This window comes from Dysidea avara, chromosome 15, assembly GCF_963678975.1.
Source record: "Dysidea avara chromosome 15, odDysAvar1.4, whole genome shotgun sequence".
Taxonomy (NCBI): domain Eukaryota; kingdom Metazoa; phylum Porifera; class Demospongiae; order Dictyoceratida; family Dysideidae; genus Dysidea; species Dysidea avara.
In genome coordinates, this window is record NC_089286.1 from 4,446,891 (window position 1) to 4,469,051 (window position 22,161).

Here is a 22,161-nt window from a genome sequence, read left to right on the forward strand (position 1 = left end):
TATCTTGTGCACAAATTATCAGTGCTGCAATGTTCAAACAAAACAATACAGTACAGCAGTAGTTGTAATGTCATTTCAATCACCATGCCTGCAAAGAGGAATCAAGCCCCAAAGCTGATCATTGATCAGCTTTGGGGCTTGTAAAATGCAAAAAGAAGTGATGTACATGTTAAAATAGCTGAGTTGTAAACAAAGGCCCAATCTTCAAAGATGTAAATTAAAGGTAGTGGCTAGCTATAATGATGTTAATACCAATCATTTTAATAATGACGTTGATATAGCAAAGTTATCACTATTGAAATCATTAGGATTAACATCACTGCGTCATACTTGACCATCACCTTGCTTTATTTCCTTTATCTCTGGCAGTTTAAGGCCAGGAAAAACTTAGTTGTTTTTCACATGGATAGTCAAATTATACAAATTAAGTTACTAACTTAGTATATCAACATAACTTGATGCCGTCTCATTCCCCAGTTCATTGACAACTTTACAAGAATATAGTCCAATAGTGTCATTGGTAACTGTTATGTTGATGGTGGGACTGTCCCTAAACATAGTCAACTCATCATCCATGTAAAACCAGCTGATGTTGGGTATGGGGAAACCATCAATTAGTGTACAATTAATGATAACAAACTGGTCCATGAGGGCTGAATAGTTGCCCCCAATGTTTCCACTAGATGTTGGACATGGAAACTCAGTTACTCCAATATCAATAACTGGACCAGTTTCTATTAACCAAATGTTAACATATGTTGAACACAACATAACCACCTCACCACATCTCAATAGTGGAGTAGTTGATGTATCATTTCCATCACGGTTGGTAGCTTGACATGTGTAGTTCTTCAAGTCTTGTTCAACAGTTGCTCCATTATCAATACCAATGACCAGTAGAGATGCAGTCTCATTTACTGATATGATCACAGAATGACTATCACCAGTAAACACTTCACCATCCACTAGCCACTCTATTGTCACTGGTGTTCTACCACCCACCACAACACAAGTGAAGTTCACTGTTCCCATAAATGTGTTATTGATACAAGTGTCATTATAGCCAACTGTCACCTCCAGACCATCATCAGTTATGATAGGTGGCAATGGTAGAGGAATTGTTGGAGGAGCTGTAGCAAACATATTCAATGCATCGATGTATTGAATATATTAAATTTAGATATTATTTTATTAAAATTATTACATACTATATTGTTACATAAAATCATGAATGTTTGCACATTCATGGAAAAAAAAAGATTGACCACAAACTAATTTCACAGTATATTTAGAATACCTCATTATATTGATTAGATGTAATCAAGCCCTCAATGTAACCCAAAATGACAATAATAAATTGCTACATAGTTTTACTTTTTATTGGGAAAGTCTCAACACAGGCAATACTCAATTAGCAATACCTTCCTGAAAACATTGGACATGGAAAGCCTACACTATCAATAGTAAATCCAGCCATTGTAATCATTTTAAACCAGGTGCGCATACACTCCCACAGTCAGCCAAAAGCTGACTGTAGGCATATGCCTGATTTTCTGAAATTGTTTTGTTTTTTTTTTTACTGCGGTTGTGTGTGTATGTGTACTTGTATGTACATGTGCTGTACAAAACTTGCATGGGAAGATTTGCAGGACCATAGATAATGTATACGTTCCTAATGGATTGGAAACACTCATTAAATTATTTTCCTATCCTAGTTATGGTGCACCATACATTAGGAAATTTGTTGAAATGTACCGAGTGACTGTTTGGCTTTCTCTCGCTTGTTTGAAGGCCAGTTTAAAGGTGTGGACATTCCTTTTACATTGTTTATTATGTTGCGTTGTGTACTGAACAAGAACACAGCGTGTCTGTGGACTTTGTGAGAAATATTGTTTGCGACAGGTGACAATGGAAAGTACGCACCAGCTAATAATTCAGCAGCAGTACTATTAGCCAACTTCTTGTCACCACATTTACACAACAAATGAAATGTGTGATACATAGAAATAAATTTTATGCTACAGTACTGCTCAGCTTGAGCTAACCAATAGCACAAAGTAGTGCCTGTTTTCTGAAGTTTTATCAAAACAGTGGAAATATACAGTGAAGCAGCGAATATCTAGCTAGCCTACTACACTCTACCTGCTACAAGTGGTGTAAACAGCAGCACAGAAACAACACTGCACTTTCTGTTTCTTCAGGAAATATGCACAACTGTTTTGAAACACCACATTTCACCTTTAAACCTGAATTTTCTTACGCCGTTGTTTATAACTCTCCAGCATTCCTACCCAGTCCAGCCTGCAATTAGTGCAGTTGATAACTAACCCAGCTGTAAACAACAAGCACTAATTTGCTGGTTACAAGAACACTGAAATCTGGGCATCTGGATTCAGTGGAATGGAATGGAATGGTGGAATGGAACGGTACTTTGGTAATTTCAATTAATGGTCACCTCTTTAAAAAGACCACCTTCTAACAAAGACCACCTCTTTACAAAGACCGTTTTACTTTAATATCTGGATTGTTGTTTTAGAGCCCTATGAGACAGTCATGCTTATTGATGAATTGTGTACCACATGTTTATGTATAAAAGCCAGTGATATCTGATTTATGATACAATACAGTAATAGTTATCCACCCAAAAATACCTTCACTTAAAAAAAGGGGCGTCCAAGAAACTACAAATACCTGGAATTAACCCAATGTAAAAAAAAATAACAGCTCAGCTGAAGAGAAAAATAACTGGTTACTTAAAGAGCTGATATCTGGAGCGGCCAAGAATACAACTAACTACAACTACTAAAGATTTAAACTTTTAATCCATACAAGAACACCTTGGCTGTAAAACAGATGCATGTACAATTATGCATGAAAGTAAAACTAACTGGCAACTGAAACAGCTGATATCTGAAGCGGCCAAGAATGAATGTTCATATACAACTATTTCAAAATTTTAATATTGAACCTTTATCATTCAGCTGTGTTCTAAATTCACTCTTGCTGCATCCTTAAGTAATTTCTTTTAATTTTATAATTGGCTGGTAATTTGGCCGCCTTTTTTGTCCTATATGCTGACTATTAAAAAGGTGGCCAAATTACCAGCCAATTATAGAATTAAAAGAAATTACTTAAGGATGCAGCAAGAGTGAATTTAGAACACAGCTGAATGATAAAGGTTCAATATTAAAATTTTGAATTAGTTGTATATGAACATTCATTCTTGGCTGCTTCAGATATCAGCTGTTTCAGTTGCCAGTTAGTTTTACTTTCATGCATAATTGTACATGCATCTGCTTTACAGCCAAGGTGTTCTTGTATGGATTAAAAGTTTAAAACTTTAGTAGTTGTAGTTAGTTGTATTCTTGGCCGCTCCAGATATCAGCTATTTAAGTTACCAGTTATTTTCTCTTCAGCTGAGCTGTGTTTTTTTTTACATTGGGTTAATTCCAGGTATTTGTAGTTTCTTGGACGCGCCTTTTTTTTACATCGAAGGTGTTTTTGGGGTGGATATCACTTATTTTTGTCAGTGATAGGCTCTACAAATTGGTGGAAAAGATAGATGATATTTAAAAATGAGCAATGCAGAATATTATCTTGGAGAGTCAAAGATGTACCTGTCATCTTGTCTGACAGTGTTATAAAAGCCATACATACTAATGACTGTTTCATAACACCGTAAATTCAGAAGTATGAATTTACAGTGTAGTATGACTGTTCTACTAGAGTAAATCTATCTTTACCGCATGTGATAATTACTGTATCTCATATCTAAATGCTTCAGAGACCTTATGCTCAAAAGTAAACTTGCAAGTGCCTAATTAGTTCACAGTTGCTATATACACAGCTAAAAATACATATATTGTCACTATTAGTGTAAGCAATCAATTGTCGACCACTATTCAATTATACTCCACGAAGCCAATATCATTCCACCCATGGCAAAGCTTATTAGTTTAACATCACTGCTAGTGTAAGTAGAATCTGTGCCTATACTTAACTAACCATTAATGCATGGCAAAAAGTAGTCAAGATGGTTTTTGTTTCATTCCCTCTGTATCGAAAGTCGACCATGCGTATTTTAACTTGACCGTAATAGATTATTCAATATCTTTAAGTCGACCACCCTCGGTTTATCCCTTTGCCATAGTAACTTCATTTACATAGCAGATTAGTATTGGATACTATCGGACTCCACAATTATCAAGATCAGTATCCATAAATGGTATTGCCTGTAACAACCGTGTGGTAACGAAGTATTCTATAGTTTTCGTGAAATGAAACATGAAGAAGACCTTGTCTACCATTGTAACATTGCTCGAATGGATGACAGTGCCATTACTGGCTAGCATTTCACTGTTTGTGCATCCAGAGTGTGATTTTAGGTTCGTTCCATAATGTTGTAGCGTCTTGATTGCCAATTTCCTTATTTGGATATGAGAGTTCTCGCATATTCCTTGGGGCCTGTTTTACTTCTTGGAATTCTTTCTAGAGCTCTTGTCACCAACTATCCTTACCGTAGTGAATGTTCAGGCAGCTCCTCATAATTTCAGTATTTGACTTTAAATACACCTGTGGTCGACATAAGATACCGGTCAACATTCGATCGCCTATGCTATCACCTTAATGAGAGTACAATATGGACTCTTAATAGTTATTATCATACAGTATTTTATAATCATTTTTTAATACTGTGGTCACAGCTTCAGGATTGGAGCTGCAGAGAAAGTAATAGAGGACTCATGATCAATCATCAAGAGTAAGGGAGATGGAATGGTTATGGATATGCAATGCCAGTACTAACCTCTCAAGGATGTCAAAGTGCAGTCAACTGCAGTATAGATACAACCAGCTAGTGCATAAGACCAGAGCCTCAATCATCACCTTTTGACTGAAATTAAGCAAATGTTTATGGGCAGTTAAAACTAAAAAGTAGTAGTACTTATACTTTCCTGAGGGAGCAAGCCCCCAGACACCTTTGCTTGTTTAGCAGAATAATAGGATTGAGCCTTACTAGTTACCACTGTCACCTTTATTCTGGTGGCCCGGATTATCAGCTGCATAATACAGTAGCTGTAGAAAATGCTAGTTAATGCCCCTAGGCAGAGCTATAAGGGTGGCATTTTTCCCTACCATCACAGTAGTTCTTCTCACAGTTCTTTGCCTGGCCATCAACTGTTGTCAAAACATTAATCTCATCCCCTAGACCCTTCCTCAAGCGTGCTTATCACACAAAAATAACTTAGCTTAGTAGTGCACAAACAATTCTTGACAGTTTAATACTATATTCAGGGCTGGGGGAAGCATCAAATTATTGGTCAGGCAAAGCTATCAAAATAACTTGGTAACTTTCATGGATAACTTGCTGTTACGGTAAAATATTGGTCAGGCTCTTGTCTGGGCTGCCTGGGCACTTCTCCCAGCCCTGATATTAAAGTACACATGCATACCACCAGAATCCAGATTGACAACTATAACTTACCCCAAAAAGTAGTATGTGCAGCATCAGTTGATGATTTTAAGAAATTGATTGACCAGTATTCATCTAACGCTATGTATATGTGTATGTAATTAGTCTACTTGTACTTTTTTACCTGGTGATCAGGTGTAACAGGCTGTTTAGCCTTACAAATTACCTGTAATAAATAATAATAATAACTGTTACGTGAACTACGTAGGGGAAATCTTGTGGAAAGTCCCTAATCACCTTAAGCAGACACACGTGATACGTGGTTTTAAATTGAATGTTTAAGAAAAACTCGATGGTGAGGTGTACTTTAATGAGAAACTCGTCCCGCCTCACGAGAAACTACAATGCTTGAGCAACGTTTGAAGAAGTAAGAGTCTAGAATACTGAGATCTTACATCATATTGCATAGCCTAATTCCTACATCTCCCCCTTTTCAAGCACTTGTAGGGGAATAAAATTACAAAACAAATGCTACACAAATCAGGAACAGTCCTAATCACAGCCAAAAAAAAATCAATTGCTAATCTAAACTTATATAATAATTATATATGCAGTTGATCAGGTCACTTAAGTCCAGTTTGGATCCTCAATCAGCCTTATGGTGGGGCATTTGTCCTGGGTAGATCTGTGTTGAGTGTGAGAAGCTCCAGACGTGGTGGAGTCCATGGATTTGCAAGGTCCAAGTCCATTGGGTACTGAGGTTGGGACAAGACAGCGTAGGAAGCATCTATTGCGAACTAGAACTCTGCCACCTGTTGTCTTGATATAATATCTTCGGTGTGGACCAATCTCTGTGACTATCCCATAAATGTCCCAAAGCCGAGACTGAGGATTTTGTGCTGCAACATGTGACCCAACATGAATGTCTGGCAGGTTGTGAGTGTGGAGATTGTAGTAGGCTGCAGATGATTTGGAAGTGTCTTCAGCCTGCTGTGTAGCCTCTTGAGCTGGTCGCTGCCACTGTGGTAGGAAGGACCGCCTGTGAGATATCATATCTTGCACAGGGCGCCTGTGATATCTTGCACAGGGCGCCTGTGAGCTGACAGTTCAAAGTGTTGATTCGTGGTAGCACGATGTGTGGGCTTCCCTGCATTTGTAATGGGATTTTTCTGTAGTGTCTAGATTGATTGAAAAGATGCTTCTTGAACTGCTCTTGATTTGTAACACTATATAACAAGCTGAATATGGCTGAAAACAAAGTGTAATGGCCATTTCACCAATAATTAATAGCTGGAGCACATGTTCAGACAATAATATATTAGATCTGGCACCATTCCTTCTTTTGCTGCAGTATACATGGTTCACTAGTCATGGTAATGTTACAAAAAATAAACAAACAAGTACAAGTAAAAATGAAGAATATCACTGCCACACAATCTGCGTGTGTAAATTGTTCCATATAACTACTCCATGATAGTACCATCTATTCTTTCCAATTGATGAATGGATTTGTGGCACATACAAACAATATTTATTCTGTAAACTATACATCTGTATATGGTTTAGCAGATATAAACCAGTCTCTCAAGTTCTCTGGACAAAGACAATGGGAAACTTAACACTTGCGCAGTAGTATGAAAATGACATCTCTGTGCTAAAGTTACCATATACCGTAGACTCCGGTTATTAGGTGCACATGGTTATTAAGCGCATATTGCTTGTTAAGTGCATATGGTTGAAATTGCCTCTGCCACCTTGTACTACGTAGAATTGTTGTCAGAATGAATCAGACATGTCACAACACACTCGATGCATGACCAGGCCTGTGTCTAGCAGATACTGCCGTCTGTAATAACAATAGCTGTAGCTGCTACCTGGCTTCTAAGGATTTCCGCTTCCACGGCTGAAGCAAACTATTAACTGGTGTTCAAATCACTTGAAAACTGTAGTGGGTACAACTGATTCCCTCCTTGTAGAAATTCCTTACCGTAATTTAAAAGCGCATGCGCTTAACAAGCATAGTAAATTTCACAAATAATTCCTCTGAAAATTATAAGCGCATGCGCCTAATAACCAGATCTCTACGGTAGTACAAAATATTCAAGGGACAAAACTTTCACGGTTTGATCACCATGTGATATTTGCAGAAAACTTTCATGGTTGCTTGCTGACACAAACTTTTTACTCAGTTTCATTAAAAGTGTCTATCCAGTTTCATAAAAACTGTCCATCACTTTTCGCGTAGCCCACATAGTGATAATCGATAAAAAACTACTTCAAAAAAACTACAGGGGCATAAGTGGTATAGTAACACCTAACACCAATGAAGTTGTGGTCTGCATGTTTCCACATGTGATCAGTTTGTTTTCTAGGGTGCTGTTATGGATGATGGTATTTCATTGTATAACATATGAATCTGCCGGTTGTGTGAGAGGATTAACTATCCACTAAGATATACGGACAACTGTGATCGAGGAAGAGCTCTGCGGATAACTCAAGTGACAGATATATACTGTGTCTGTACTTGACTGTTCATAAGTGGTAGGCCATGTTCCATATTATATTTCTACCTTTTGTAATGTTTCTTAATTGACATGGTGGCTCTATTTCTTGCATTGCAACTGGAAGGCACCAGTATTTAAGAGATCTACTACAAGGGATATGGAGATTCCATTGCAAGTATCGATTTGTTGGTAGCCCTAAAGAATTGAACGAGGTGGAAAATGAGGTGGGTAACTATTAGCATGGTCAGACATACAAAGGTGATGAGAAGTTGAGGTCTTTAACGATGCCAAGTGAAGATGAGAGTTTAGTCCCTTATCAGTACCAGCTGCTGTTCCTGTACCAAGCTCCCAAGAAAAGGCAATAGTTTGCCATCCTCACAACAAATGGATTGTGGAACATTTGCTATTGCTATGATGCCTTTAATGAAGACCAGTCTACTACCAACAAGATAAATTGAGGCAGCACTTATTGCAGTGCTACGTATGTAGATCAAAAAATGACTTCTTGTCCTAGAGTTTATACTGTCACAAGCACATTATCATTATTTTAGTGACTGGATCTGCAAAAACCCAACAATTTTCAGTATAAGCCATTGATTGCTATGAGTAAAATATTTATGTATTTGAAAAAAAAAATCATTAAATTCTGTGCTTTGTGAAGAAAGGGTCTAATAAATAAAAACCTGGATATTATCTTATTTGCCTACTCAAGAGTAGTTTGAAAATCTTAGTTTTGTAGCAGTAGATTGAAGGATACGTGAGATATGGATATTTGTTTACGTCACATCAAAGTAATAGTAAATCAAAGTACAATATTATACTTATACATATTACACAAGCATAAACTAAATCGTCACTGTGTGCCATAATACAGTACTGTATAGGGAACACAAAGGTTTATATTTGCTTATGACAACATATCAAATAAAAATCAGCCTCATCTTTCTTTCAAAAATAGATTGTACCAATTATGCCAGCATGGGTTTGAGCATTATAGGATAACAGAAGCATCAAGCATTACACCAGCATAATACGATAATTTTCAAGACGTTTAATGCATTATACATGTTTTAGACAGTGAAACACAAGCACACTGCACATATAAAAACATGTAATGTTACTTTTTATTGTTTCTTGGCTGATCATTAACACTTTACAGTAAATAAGACTGAGATTACTTAACAAAGCAATTGCTCACTCCAATACAGCAGTCAGAAAACTGATATCAAGACACACGGTGTGTTTGTCCTGTGTGTTCTATTAGAGTAAGTGTTGTAACTCTAATTCTTTGTGATGTTAACTACAAGTTATATAAACAATTAGCCAGGAAGTGTGCACCTAAGTTAATTTTGCTCAAACCTTTGTTTGCAGTATAGCTAGCTACAACAAATAGTACTGCTTTAAACACTCTTTGTTGACCACATTATTACAGTACCAGCATGATAGGACAGCACCACATAATTTGTATATGTCTTGATAATTATTGGTTTAGCTTACATGCAATTATGCTGTTTTATTAACTCGCATGTTCATATCATTTGAACTATAAGGCTTGCATGATGGTGGAATAAGGCTGCAAAAGATATCACCATGTATGCTACTTTAGGACATGATCTTTAATGCTTCATTCCCAATGCATTGATTCATGTTATTGTGGTTAATGTGGAATGTGAAATGGTCCTGCATGTAGGGAAAGTACAGATACTAGTTACAATTATTTAAATGAAGCCTTAATTAGAAAGACAATCAGTACCACACAAACTGGGGTGTATACTGTTCCATACAACTACTCCATGATAGTACCAACTGTTCTCAGTTTCCATGGATGTGTGGCACATTTAAACAATACTAGTCTTATTTTGTCAACTATTACACCCAGTATATTATTCAGCAGATATAAACTAGTCTCTCAAATCCTCTGGACAAAGACAATGGAAAACTTAACACTTGCACAGTAGTATGAAAATGACATCTTTTTGCTGAAGTTACCATATACGTAGTACAAAATATTCAAGGGACAAAACTTTTGTGGTTAGATCACCTTGTGGGTATTCACAGAAAAACTTTCACGGTTGCTAGATGACACAAAACTTTTCATTCAGTTTCATAAAAACTGTCCATCATTTTCATATGTGGTACTTAAAACTATAAGTTCTTACTTAAAAAAAAACCAGGGGCGCTTATACTTAAGTTGTACGGTAACAGCAATGAAGTTGTAGTCTGCATGTTTCCACACATGAACAATTTTTCTAGCTTGTCAGATGAATGACCTAGTGGATGATGACACTTCATTGTATAACATATGAAGCTGCCAGTTGTGCGAGGGGATTTCATATCTACCAGGATATATGGACACCAGAAGAGCTCTGCAAAAGAGAGGAGGATAATTCAAGTAACAAATATGCCATGTCGTACTTGACAGTAGGTCACGTTCCACACCATATTTCTAAATTCTTTTACAACATGGTGGCTCTATTTCTTGCATTATAACTGGAAGGCATCAGTGTTCAAGAGATTTGCTACAATGGGGTATGGGGATTGTTAGCAAGTATCGATTTGCTGGTAACCCTAAGTAATTGAGCAAGGTGGAAAACTATTTGCATGGTCAGACATACAAAGGTGATAAGAAGTGAAGGTCTAAAGCAATGCCAAGTAAAGATGGGAGAATTAAGTCCTTATCAATACCAGCTGCTGTTTTTGTACCAAGCTCCCAAGAAAAACAAGACAATAATCTGCCATCCTCACCCACAACATACAATGTGACTGTCTCTGGGAAAACCGGTCTTATCGCCCATTTAAAAGTATCGAGAAACGTCGGTTTTAAATATTCTGTGTGTTGTAGCTGGCCAATGGTGGTAGCTACGCATACCAAATTTTCACACGTTTCACAACAATTTCTTACTTTCCTGATCATCCACTGAAGAAGTAGTCAACAGCTAAGTTTCCCGCCATTTTAGATAGTTTTTAAACCGAGGTTGTCTGTATCAGGCGAGCTCCAGAAGGATGGGAGGTGGGGGCCCTGGAAGGCGGGCAAGATGGTGTTCAGAAATTGAAAAGAGACGTGCTGGGATGAATTAGGCCAAGTTATAGGCCATTCAGGGCTCAGAACTGGCTAAAATGAAAGGAAATTTACAGCACGGGTCATTGTCCAACACCACAGAGCTGTACAGCCACACACAGCCATCTCCTGGTTGGCCAGGGCTCCATCAAGACCCCAGACCACTCGTACGGCTCGCCACTGTGCTCTAGAAAAGCAGCCAGCAAAAGCAGACCACTTTACTCTGGTCGACTGTGGCAGTGAAACTTGATAGTGCATTCATTAAGCTTTGTGTTTGTGTGAAAAAATCATACTTCCTGTCTTGGGCGATAAGAACGGTTTTCGTAGATCCAGTCACAGATGATGAAAACCTGAATGCTCTACAAACAAAATCCTGGCAGTGGTAGTAATAGAGAAGATCTTAGATGACAATGATGGTCATAGTGAAGATGTAGATAATTACTTGAGTGATCCCATATGGATTACTCAAGATAGACATGTACTGCTTGTGAGTGATATAATGATAGAATCAGAAGAACTCCTTGATAAACACGTATCATTGGCCCAACACTATGCTAAAAAACAATTCCCATTAATTGGTGGACTTAAGATTACCCTGATATAAGAAAAGGTTGTAATTGACTGCACTGCTAATGTAATTCAAGTCACCCATTTTCAAAAAGAAGGCACTGGATAACATTTTCAACAAAATGGTGTTGGGTTGGCCAAGTGATTGTGTATGACACTACACTGGTCTGTGAAATAAGAAGAATTGTTAAAGATGTTTTCTTGTTAAATGTACTATATAACAACATCCAGTTCAAAAGCAGCAAAGGATAACGGATTGTGGAGCTTTTGCTATTGCTATAATGACTTCAGTTGCCTTTAATTAAGACCCATCCAAAGTCCACTACCAACAGAACAAGCTGAGGCAGCAGTATTATGTAGATTAAAAAATGACTTCTTCTCCTAGAGATTAGACTGTTACTAAGTACATTTAGTGACTACTTGGTGAATGAAATCATAGTAGGTAGCTGTCTCAATCATTGTAAAATAATTGTAGAGTAATGAATTACTTTGCTATATGTCATAATTAGTCACGGATTACTGCTGCCACTCGGAATCCATTTTTAATGGTTCTACATGTAGCGATGCAGAACCAAGTATTCCTGTCACTAGAAGTCAATGTAAGTATCCTTCATCCATTATGCTCCTAGCGGCTTTATTAAATGCATGAGAAACTTAATGGGTGTTGAATCTCCCTGCTCAAACAATTACAGAACTCAAATGTTCCTTTAAGATAACCCCTCACCAGTTTGTTTATACTTAGATTCAGCGGTTGTAAACAGTCAGTGGACATAGACAACATCAACATTGTTGTAACAGCTTCAGCACTTCACCAGTAAGTCGAGCTTTATTATCAAAGATGCATATAGCACGTTGCTCATTGAGAAGACCACACTCTCTTCGCTTCCTTTGCAAAATGATTTGGTCAATACAAACCAAAATGGTTGATTCATTGGCCCAGTGTGTTTGAGTAAATGTAATGTGCCAATTGTTAGGGAACTTTGTTGATGGTAAGCAAGCAGTAGTCTTTCTCTGATAAATCAGTTGGGATAGAAGAAAATCTCTCTCCATTGTAGCTGCAAAGATAGCTGTAACCTGCCAATTTCTTCTTCGACTCTTGCTACTTGGACCCTTCCTTAGCCATGGTCCAAGATGGCACTGGCACATATATTTGAGGTTAGCATGATCCCAGTTATACTGGACAAGGTGGTACTTCTTCTAAACTGATTATGGCTCTTATGTCAGCTATTTCACCTCCACAAAATCATCTACATTGGCCCTGGCCTTAGAATTTGCCTTCCTCTTTATGAAGCCCAACCTTTTCAGCAAATACTTGTTTTATTTCTTTGTAAGCACAATGTGACTGCCAATACATGACAGTAATTTAGGGTTAGTCATTCCTATGATGCCTCTAGCACTTGTTCTAGCTATAGCAAAATTTACCACACCGCCAACTCCATGAAGTTAGGTTTGCACTTGCTGTCTAGATCTTCTCCAAGCAGTAAAGGGCAACCAATTTTCTTCAATGGTAATTTAGATACCTCAAAATCTTCTCCTTTCTATCTCTCAACTGACGTGAATATTTATCTCTCCAGCCACGTACAGTACTTTCTTTCAATGCATCTGGGAGAAAATCTGTTTCAAAATGTCTTATTGAATTATCACTCCATGTTCAGATGCACACTTTCTAACTAGTACTTTCTGTGCAGGTGTTGCCTTGAGATATGGTTTGAGCTGGGTGATAGTTGTGATTTATCGATTATCGCGATAGTGAGTAACAATTGTGATTATGATAGTATGCTATCATACTATCATGATAAATTATGCATATTTGTACTTGGTCAAAAAAAGAAGTAAACATGATATTGTTAAGGTAACTGTGAAAGTCCAGTAGAGCATGCACAACAAAGATTACAACTGTAATACATAACAATTTCTACTAATGGAGCATTAGAAAAGCAGATACATGGTGTAATTGGATTATTCATGGTGAGGTTGAGTGTCTGATAACTAGTAGTACTATCGTGATACTATCGCTATCATGATATACAAGTCACTGAATAGTGATAGTTGTACTATCGCTCAGCTCTAGATATGGTGATCATTCACGCCTTTCCCCTCTGAATGAACCTTCATAACTTCTTCATTTCAATCACCTTTTGATTGACCACTCAATTAAGAGAGCTCTCTGAATTAGGAGGAGGAATCCCAAATGAACCGTTAAATTCATGAGAAAATATTCAATGTTCAAGGGAAAACCATGAAAACCCCAAAAGTTTTGTCCCTTGAATATTTTGTACTAGCTATATGGTAGTTTGACAATTGAACAAGCAGAAATACACCTTGTAAAATTCAGAATGTATACATTTCAGACTCTTTGAGAGCAATACATCTGTAGGTGTCCAAACAATAGTCAGATACTGATAATACAAATATCTGATGACTTTAAACAGCACACGACACACAACTTGCATCTGACTCTCTTCAAGACATAGTTAACATAACATTTCCAGGTAAAATTCTGATCTATAATCCAAGATAGCAGGTGCTAGACATAAAATCAAATTAAGGAATTAACACAACAATCTTGTGAATTCTGCCAAGATCCAAGCAACATTATTACAGATTTTGCAACATTGAGTCAGTGATTGAGGAAGCAGCTGATGTGAGGGGGCTTACCAAAATATAAAATCTTTAGCAGCAGGGGGTCTGGGGGGCTGTGCTTCCCAGAAGCTATAGCCATCTTAGCTTTTATGGTGTCTCACAGTTCACCAGAATTAATGTATAGGTACAATTTGAAGCATTTCAACTAAAACACCAACGTTTTAAGTCAAAAGTTTCTAAAACAGGCTATTTGCAGTTAATAACTATTATGGTGATGTTTAATGACCATACAGCATTTATAAGTAGTACATAACAGCCTTTAGACACCTGAAAACACTTCGTACAGTAGTAAGACACCAACAACACTCAGAATTATGTATCTGCTTAACTGTTTATAGTTCTTTTATGGTTTTTTCTTATAAATATTATCACATAAAAGCCTTGAGGTTTCTCATAATTTTCATAAGCATATGAGTGGGACATGCCCTTTTCAATACAAAGGGATACACAGCTATATTCACCTGAGACGTAATTTTCTACCTAATATCATGTTGTGATGTACAATGCCTCAAGGTATGTGTCTATTATACAGAATACTTTAGGAATAATTTTTAGTGATAATAGGATAATTGGATATATTATAACTATAGGGTATAAAAGTGTATTTTAGTGGATTCCAAAGTATTGTGGAAACTGAAACACCCAAGACACTCTAATAAAGAAGTCACTTACTCTAAAAGTCAACATCAACCAGCCAAGTGCTTTTTTTAAAACCAGGCTTTCCCACAGCCATGTGCACACCAGCTGTGGGTACACACCTGGTTTACTGAAATTGCAAACACGAGTGTACCTACCTACCTATAACCTACTTATCTTTCTAATTTATCTATCTACCTATGTTTGTCCATATGCACCCACTTGAGCAAATCCTTTTAATGGTAAACTATGAGAATTAAACACTAAATGAAGTCTATGATAAACTTCAGCATAGGTAAACTTTGTACCGAGGTAGTTTCTTTTGCTGGTTTGAAATAGGGGTATAGCAACTTTATATGGATTACCTTCCCATTGGGCTATTCAGATATTTAACTCTGGTTTGTAGAGAGAATTTGCAGAAATCAACACAGTAGACAAACTATACAATAACTGAGAAAATACTTCTGTGAATAAAATGCAGGTTTGTTCAAATAGCACTTCCTTTGCAATGCATAGCAACATAATTAGAGACTTGAATAATTCACCAAATACAAAATTACAAAACACAAAATTACAATGACTTTATTAATTTGATACATAATTCTGTATGCATAATAGGAATTTGTGATACATACAGATATTGCAATAATGATAGTATCAATATACCATACCGAACAGTCAGTGAGTGCTCTATTAGAGTATATTTGACTATTACTATATAAATTATATTATTGTACAAGACCTCAAGATGTTGAGTGACTATAATTAGAGTAATATTGTAATATGGTAATCTCATTCTACTAATGTGTTGTTACCTGTTTATTTTCAGCCCCTAAGAGAGTATTACTAAACTCACAGAATTTAAAGTAAATTCTTCTGATAGTGGTTAGCTGAAATGATTGACTATGCTAGCGATGACCACTTCAATAGAGTATCATGATTCAGTGTTGTATCAAACAGTTTATAGATTATATGTGATGCACAAAATGCACTGTATCTCAGTACCCAATCTTAGTCTCACATGGCCAGACCGTTTTTTCCGTGTATTGGGTGGTGAGAAAAGGGTCTGGCGCAACTCCAATACCTGTTTACTTGTGACCCATCCCCAGACACTGGAGACTCTAATTGGATTAGATTGGCCATACACAAAGGAAGGTATGAATAACATTGACAGAATTATGGCTTGGTTATGAGTCTTGTTAAACAATGAGGATGATTTTCAAGGCGTTATAAAAGAGACACCAGAGCAAATTATAAAGGATAAACAGGTTGAAGCCAATCTCGAGTAGAAGCATGGATATTGTCACATCATCATTGGCTTACCGGGTCATTCATGCCTACCTTTGTGGCCAATCTAATCCAATTAGCGTCCCCAGTGTCTGGGGGCGGTTTAGAAGTAAACAGCTATTAGAGTTGCATCAGACCATTTTTTCCAACCCAATACATGGAAAGAAGCGGTCTGGCCATGCGAGACTAGACAGTACCCTAAAGCATTTTTTGTTGATAAATTTCAGCTATAATTATCTAATCCAAAACAGCCAAGCTGTAAAAAAAGGGTGTGGCCCCCAAAAAGACTATGGTGAAAAAAAAAATCCAAGGTTGACTTGAAGTGTAGTTGAACTCTGCACAGGATGACTTGTTTCTATCTACAGAGTGATTTGTTTGCAGCTGAACTCTCTTTTTCTAGCTGATCTCTCACAGCGTGATTTGTATAGCTGATCTCTCTACAGGGTGATATGTGCGTAGCTGAATTCTCTACAGGGTGATTTGTTTGTAGCTGAATTCTCTGCAGGGTAACTTTTTTTCTAGTTGACACCACAAAAAATATATATTTACACCTATGCACTACAGCAGTGCATATGTAGTGCATATAGTCAACTATATGCATACCATATGTGAACCAGTGTATATACTGGTTACATACACATCTGAGCAAATGTTGTATTTGAGACAGTTCGCATATGCATCACATACAGTTATTGAATGTGCTTCATATGTACTACACTTGTAATCAGACTACATTTCATATTCATCACACATTCAATGCTATTTGAATATTGAATAAATACGATTTGCATGTGAAGTACATATGTTTTGCATGTGTAACAAATCATGCACCTTCAAAGATACTACACATACACTCACACACGTGCATAGTACATCTCAATAATTTAAATTGATTATCAGTGGCCAACAAAGGCACTTGGAAGTCTCATGTTGCAGTCATCCGCTTTCTTATTTAGTTAGGTGAAAAGGGACTACTTGCTGATTACGCAGTAAATTGTCAATGGTTTCCTGATACACAGCATTACACAATGACACAGTATTATACTTTGTAGATAACACGTATCAGTGGGTTTCCCTTGACAACATAGCATTGCAAACTTATACAATATTATTTTGTGCAGTACCCATGGTATCTTCTTATGACATGCAGGATCACAAATTGGCTCAGCATTACTTCATGGATTGATTACAAGTGGTTCCTCGGATGATACAACATCACAGACTGACACAATATAATTGTTCTGCAATGGATTAATGATATGTGGTCTCCTCTAATGACACGATGTCACTGACACATCATTACTACACAGTTGCCTTCTCTGACAACACCACAAATGTGGACAACACAGTGGCTTGTCAATGCTATCCTCTGACAATACAGCATCACACTCTGACACACAACGTGGTCTAATGTGAATCACATACACATCACAATACTTTTCTATATCTTCAGACACCTTGCTTGTCTTTAAACAATCTCTGAACAGTTGTAGGAATTTTATCAAACCTCAGAGTCATGAGAAACTTTCCTGTACCCCTTTCAAACCAGCAGCAAGCACATACTCAATTGCTTACAACCACTTCCTGTTTGTTCTCCATTTCTAAGTCTATGTTATTGATTTGGTTAAGGAGTTTCTTAGGCCTGTTACTTGCTTGTTTTCCCTTTAAAATACTAGACTCAAGATTTTCAGCATCAATTTCAGCATAATTTTCAGCACTGTCATGCCAACTTCCACAAATCAGTTGATTTTCAGGTGGCCAACTAGTTTAAAACACTCTCTTCACTGTTCCATTCCCCAAACTATGCACGAAAGTGCAGATTTGTCAACTTCAACTTCCATCATCAACTGCTGCACCCTTGTACAGGCTGAGCCTTTTGATGCAACCCTGTCTTTTGAGACAAATTAGATAATATAATAATGTTTCTAGAACCAATGTATTATAAGAACTGTGACAAAATACCATTAGAGCTTCCTGTTCTGCATTGAGCATACTTCCCTATTAGCTGCTAATATTACATTCTGTTTACCTTCCAGTTATAATCTTGTCATCTTCAGCATCTTGTGAGGCACCTTGTAGGCTAGTAGTGGGTACATACAGTCACTGTATTTTTCCATTCCTTTGTTGTTGCGTCGAAAAATTCTACCTTGTGCTTCATACATTTTCTCCATGATGTTCACATTAGCAATGCCATTTCCTGAGATTGGTTTCCCGGTACTCATAATGTATGCTAATATTTTAAGACACTCCAAGTATCACGTGAATGCCATTGGCAGGAGAATTGGTTGGCAGCTGCTTGACTACCTCGTGAAATGGCAAGTAGTGTGAGATATCAGCGTTTGAACTCTGCTGTGAATACTCCTAGTAGTTTAAATGAAGACAGAGGAAGGACTACACCACAGCGGCCTCGAAGCAAGATTAGAATTGACCAAAGGGAAAGTCTCGGAGCAAGTGGAAAAGAGGCTGGTCGAATAGATGAAACCGAAAGGTAGCTACTGTTTGTGAGAGTTAAAAATAGACATAGTGTATATTTACTTTGGTTAGAATTGAACGTGACAACAGCACAATGATAGTCGGCATGAAACGACTCTATGGAGAACAAAAAAATTTCAAGCCTCCACTATGAAGATTGAGAAAATGGTTGAAGAAATGCAACATGGGATGGAACAAACTGTGTCAAGCAAGATGCCAATACCTGGCGACTTGAGTGTAAGCCTAAAATTAAAGCGGCTGGAGGTACTTTGATTTTGTAGGCTTCAGTTCATGAAATACATGCTCAGACTTTAGACAATGGAGAAGTGGAATGGAATTACTCTGTTAAGTATGCTGCTATGAGATCAAGTGTATGTGTCATCATTTGTGATATGTTTGTTCCAGGTTTGATGGTATTGCAAATAAATAATAATAAACAACACACTTATACAGATTGCGATGGCTGTCAATAAAGATGAGAAAGTTGCTCCTTTGATTGTCAAACATGAGGCTTATAGTTTTGTAGCATTGAAACCGGGTCGGGTCATCCGGGTCATCCATGTCAACTGAGTCACATTTTCTCCGGGTCATCCGGGTCCGACCTGGTTTACAAATTATCCGGGTATGACCCAGATTGGATCACGTGAGAAACGAAATTGTTAGTTTGACGATGTGGAAAATTATGAACGATAGTCATGTAGCTCTTTCATGAGCCACGGCCACTTATCGCATTAAAAATATACGTTCAGTCACGCCTATTTATTAGTAAGTGCAGTCTGTAGCACAAAGCTGTGTTCGTTGTTGTCTGCAAACTTATGTGGAGCCACGCCCACTAATCGATTATTTTACGAGTTGTATATAGTCTAGTATTGCGGCAGGATAAGTACTTTTGTGAGTCACACCCACTTTAATACATCGAGAAATTGTAATACTAGGTATGTATGAAGCCACACCCAATTGCTGTCTGTAAACTCACAGTAGCTACATGGAACCAAACCCTCTGACTGATTTTAAATCATAAACTTACTGGTTTAGTTATCACATAACTGCTCGTTTGCTCGACATGAATCGAACGCTCAAAACGTACGCGCGAGACTACCCGAAATATAGTTCTTACCGCACGCCTCGGCTTTAATTAATCTGGGTCAATCTGGGTCACATCCGGGTCAGTGGGTCATCCGGGTCAGTAGTAGTGACCCGGTTTCAACGCTGTTTTGTGCTAGTCAAATTTTATTGTGGAATTGCACAAGTGCTTTACTTGTTTATTTTAAGTCAAAGAAGGGCCAGCATGCATGTCAGAGGGCAAGAAAAAAACAGGTGTTAAAAAAGAGTCTCTGCAGCAACAATCAGGGGTGGAGGAAGTAGTTGATATGAGGGGGGGCTGGGCTGACCCAGACTTATGGAAATGAGGATGAAGTACTACATTGTTTCTGGTATGGTAAGGTGAGACCAAAAAGAAAAAAGGTCACAACCAGCTGACAATAGCTACCCACCTCACCAGCTACGTATTCATAAATGATAAACTACATAAAAATCCTTACATAGCTCACTACACACTGCTCTAATACTGTGACTGCTTTATTAAAGTGACTGCTCTATTAGAGTATCTCGATTTTTATCGCGGTTTTCAGCCCCAATCCAAGAAGGATAATTTCGGAGTGGTATCATTCTGAGGAGGGGCTTCAGTCCCCTAGCCCCCCCCCCCCCCTTTCCACCGCCTATGGCAACAATGGAATCATAATGTGAGTTCACATAATTGTAAACATGATAATGTTGTTACAGAAAACGCATGCATGACTTAAGGCTTTGGAAGATTCAAGATCCATTGATGATGAGACTAAGAATAGAGTCCTAAAGCGTTGAAACCAGAAATTATGTCTTTAGAAGATTCAGTCACAGAGATGACGAGGAGGCTAATGAAAGTGGAAGTGGAAGTGATGATGAAAGTCCAGGGAGAAAACAAGCAAAAAAACTTGATATACCATAGACTTTCATGGCATAACTTTCATGGCATAATTGAGAGTGTCAAGATATGATGGATAACCTTGACAGAAAACTACAGCGAAAGAGAACAGCCCACAGAAAACCCATGTGTATAAAACTTGAAGTGGATGGAAACTCGACTAGGCTCAAGCCAGATCATTTTCCAGGATGGGCAACATAACTATTTGACTGATACTGATGACTTGAACACATGTATGACTTAGTGTCATATATCAAATATATACAATAACAATGTTGTACATTGATTTATAGTAATTGAACAAATTGCTGATAAATTCTGAAATATGCTAATTACAAATAAGTGAATTTATTACATATGTGGCTTTCCTGCGGCTCATCTGTAAAATTGATGCTCTTCACATGTATCCTGTAGTGCATATGAATTTTATACTGTATTTACAGCAGTATTGCATGTGATATAAAAATGGACAATAGCTTTATGAACTCTAGTCAACATATGTAGTGAATTACAAATTACAAATTTAAGCTCAAGCACATATGTAGCACATAAATGCACATATCATATGTGCATCATATGCAACACACAAACACTACAGTAATAAATGTGACCGTCTCAGCAAAAACCCAACTTGTTCGCACAATAAATTTTTTTTTATTTACTCAGCATTATTAGCAATGTCCAGGAATGGATCACCAAAGTTTCAGCCTTCTGTGGTGTGTAGTTTTGAAATTATAGCACTAGCCAGTAGGAAGAGTAAGATAATCGATTTGTACAGTGACTATACTGAAAATAAACTACAGGCACTTACATTCACAGTAATAAGTTCCATTCGGATTAGTCTACAGCATTGCAATTTGACGTAAAATGTTCACCATGGATCAGTACATCAGCCAAGGTACAGTATTAGCCCTGTAGAGACTTGCGCATATGGATGTGAAAGCGGTTTAGCACAAGAAATGATGACGATCTTGTTTACGTTTACCGCATCGTAAACAAATGCACGTGACACGCATACCATTGAAGCTACAGAAACGAAACAATGATTTTCGAACTCTCCATGAGCAGGCAAATAAGATGGTATATAGTTTTAATCGATTTGAGTCTTCCTTCTTTAAATACTGGCCCGATAAAAACTTGCGTATTTTTCATTGTAGCATGTGTAATTTTACGAATTATTTTTAAATTTCGTTTTTCTCAATACGCATGCTTGTGCGAACAAGTCGGATTTTTGCTGAGACGGTCACAAATATATATATTTTTTGTAGTGTGATCTCTATGACTTGTTCGTAGCTGAATCCTCTACAGGGTGATTTGTTTGCAGCTGAATGATTTGTTTCTAGCTACTCTCTCTACATGGTGACATGTATCTAGCTGATCTCTCTACATGGTGATTTGTTTGTAGCTAAACTCTCTATGAGGTGATAGCTGATCTTTCTACAGGGTGGCTTATTTCTAGCTGATGTCTCTCTGCAGGGTAACCTTTTCTGGTTGATCTATCTACAGCATGATTTGCTTGTAGCTGATCTCTCTACAGGACGATTTTTTGTGGCTGAAGTCTCTACAAGGTGACTTGTTTTAAGCTGAACTCGCTACAGGGTGACTTAAAGTGTAGTTGAAT

General features: G+C 37.5%; 1 protein-coding gene across 1 annotated transcript in view; it reads right to left on the bottom strand.

Moving 5' to 3' along the window:
• LOC136246072 (adhesion G-protein coupled receptor V1-like) overlaps positions 1 to 22,161 on the bottom strand; it is a 251,552-nt gene that overhangs the window by 199,652 nt on the left and 29,739 nt on the right. Inside the window, exons 4-5 of the mRNA XM_066037520.1 lie at positions 783 to 1,130; positions 438 to 734 (exon numbers count right to left, since the gene is read on the bottom strand). Coding sequence (XP_065893592.1) covers positions 438 to 734; positions 783 to 1,130 — 645 coding nt within the window. The remainder of the gene's footprint in view (positions 1 to 437; positions 735 to 782; positions 1,131 to 22,161) is intronic.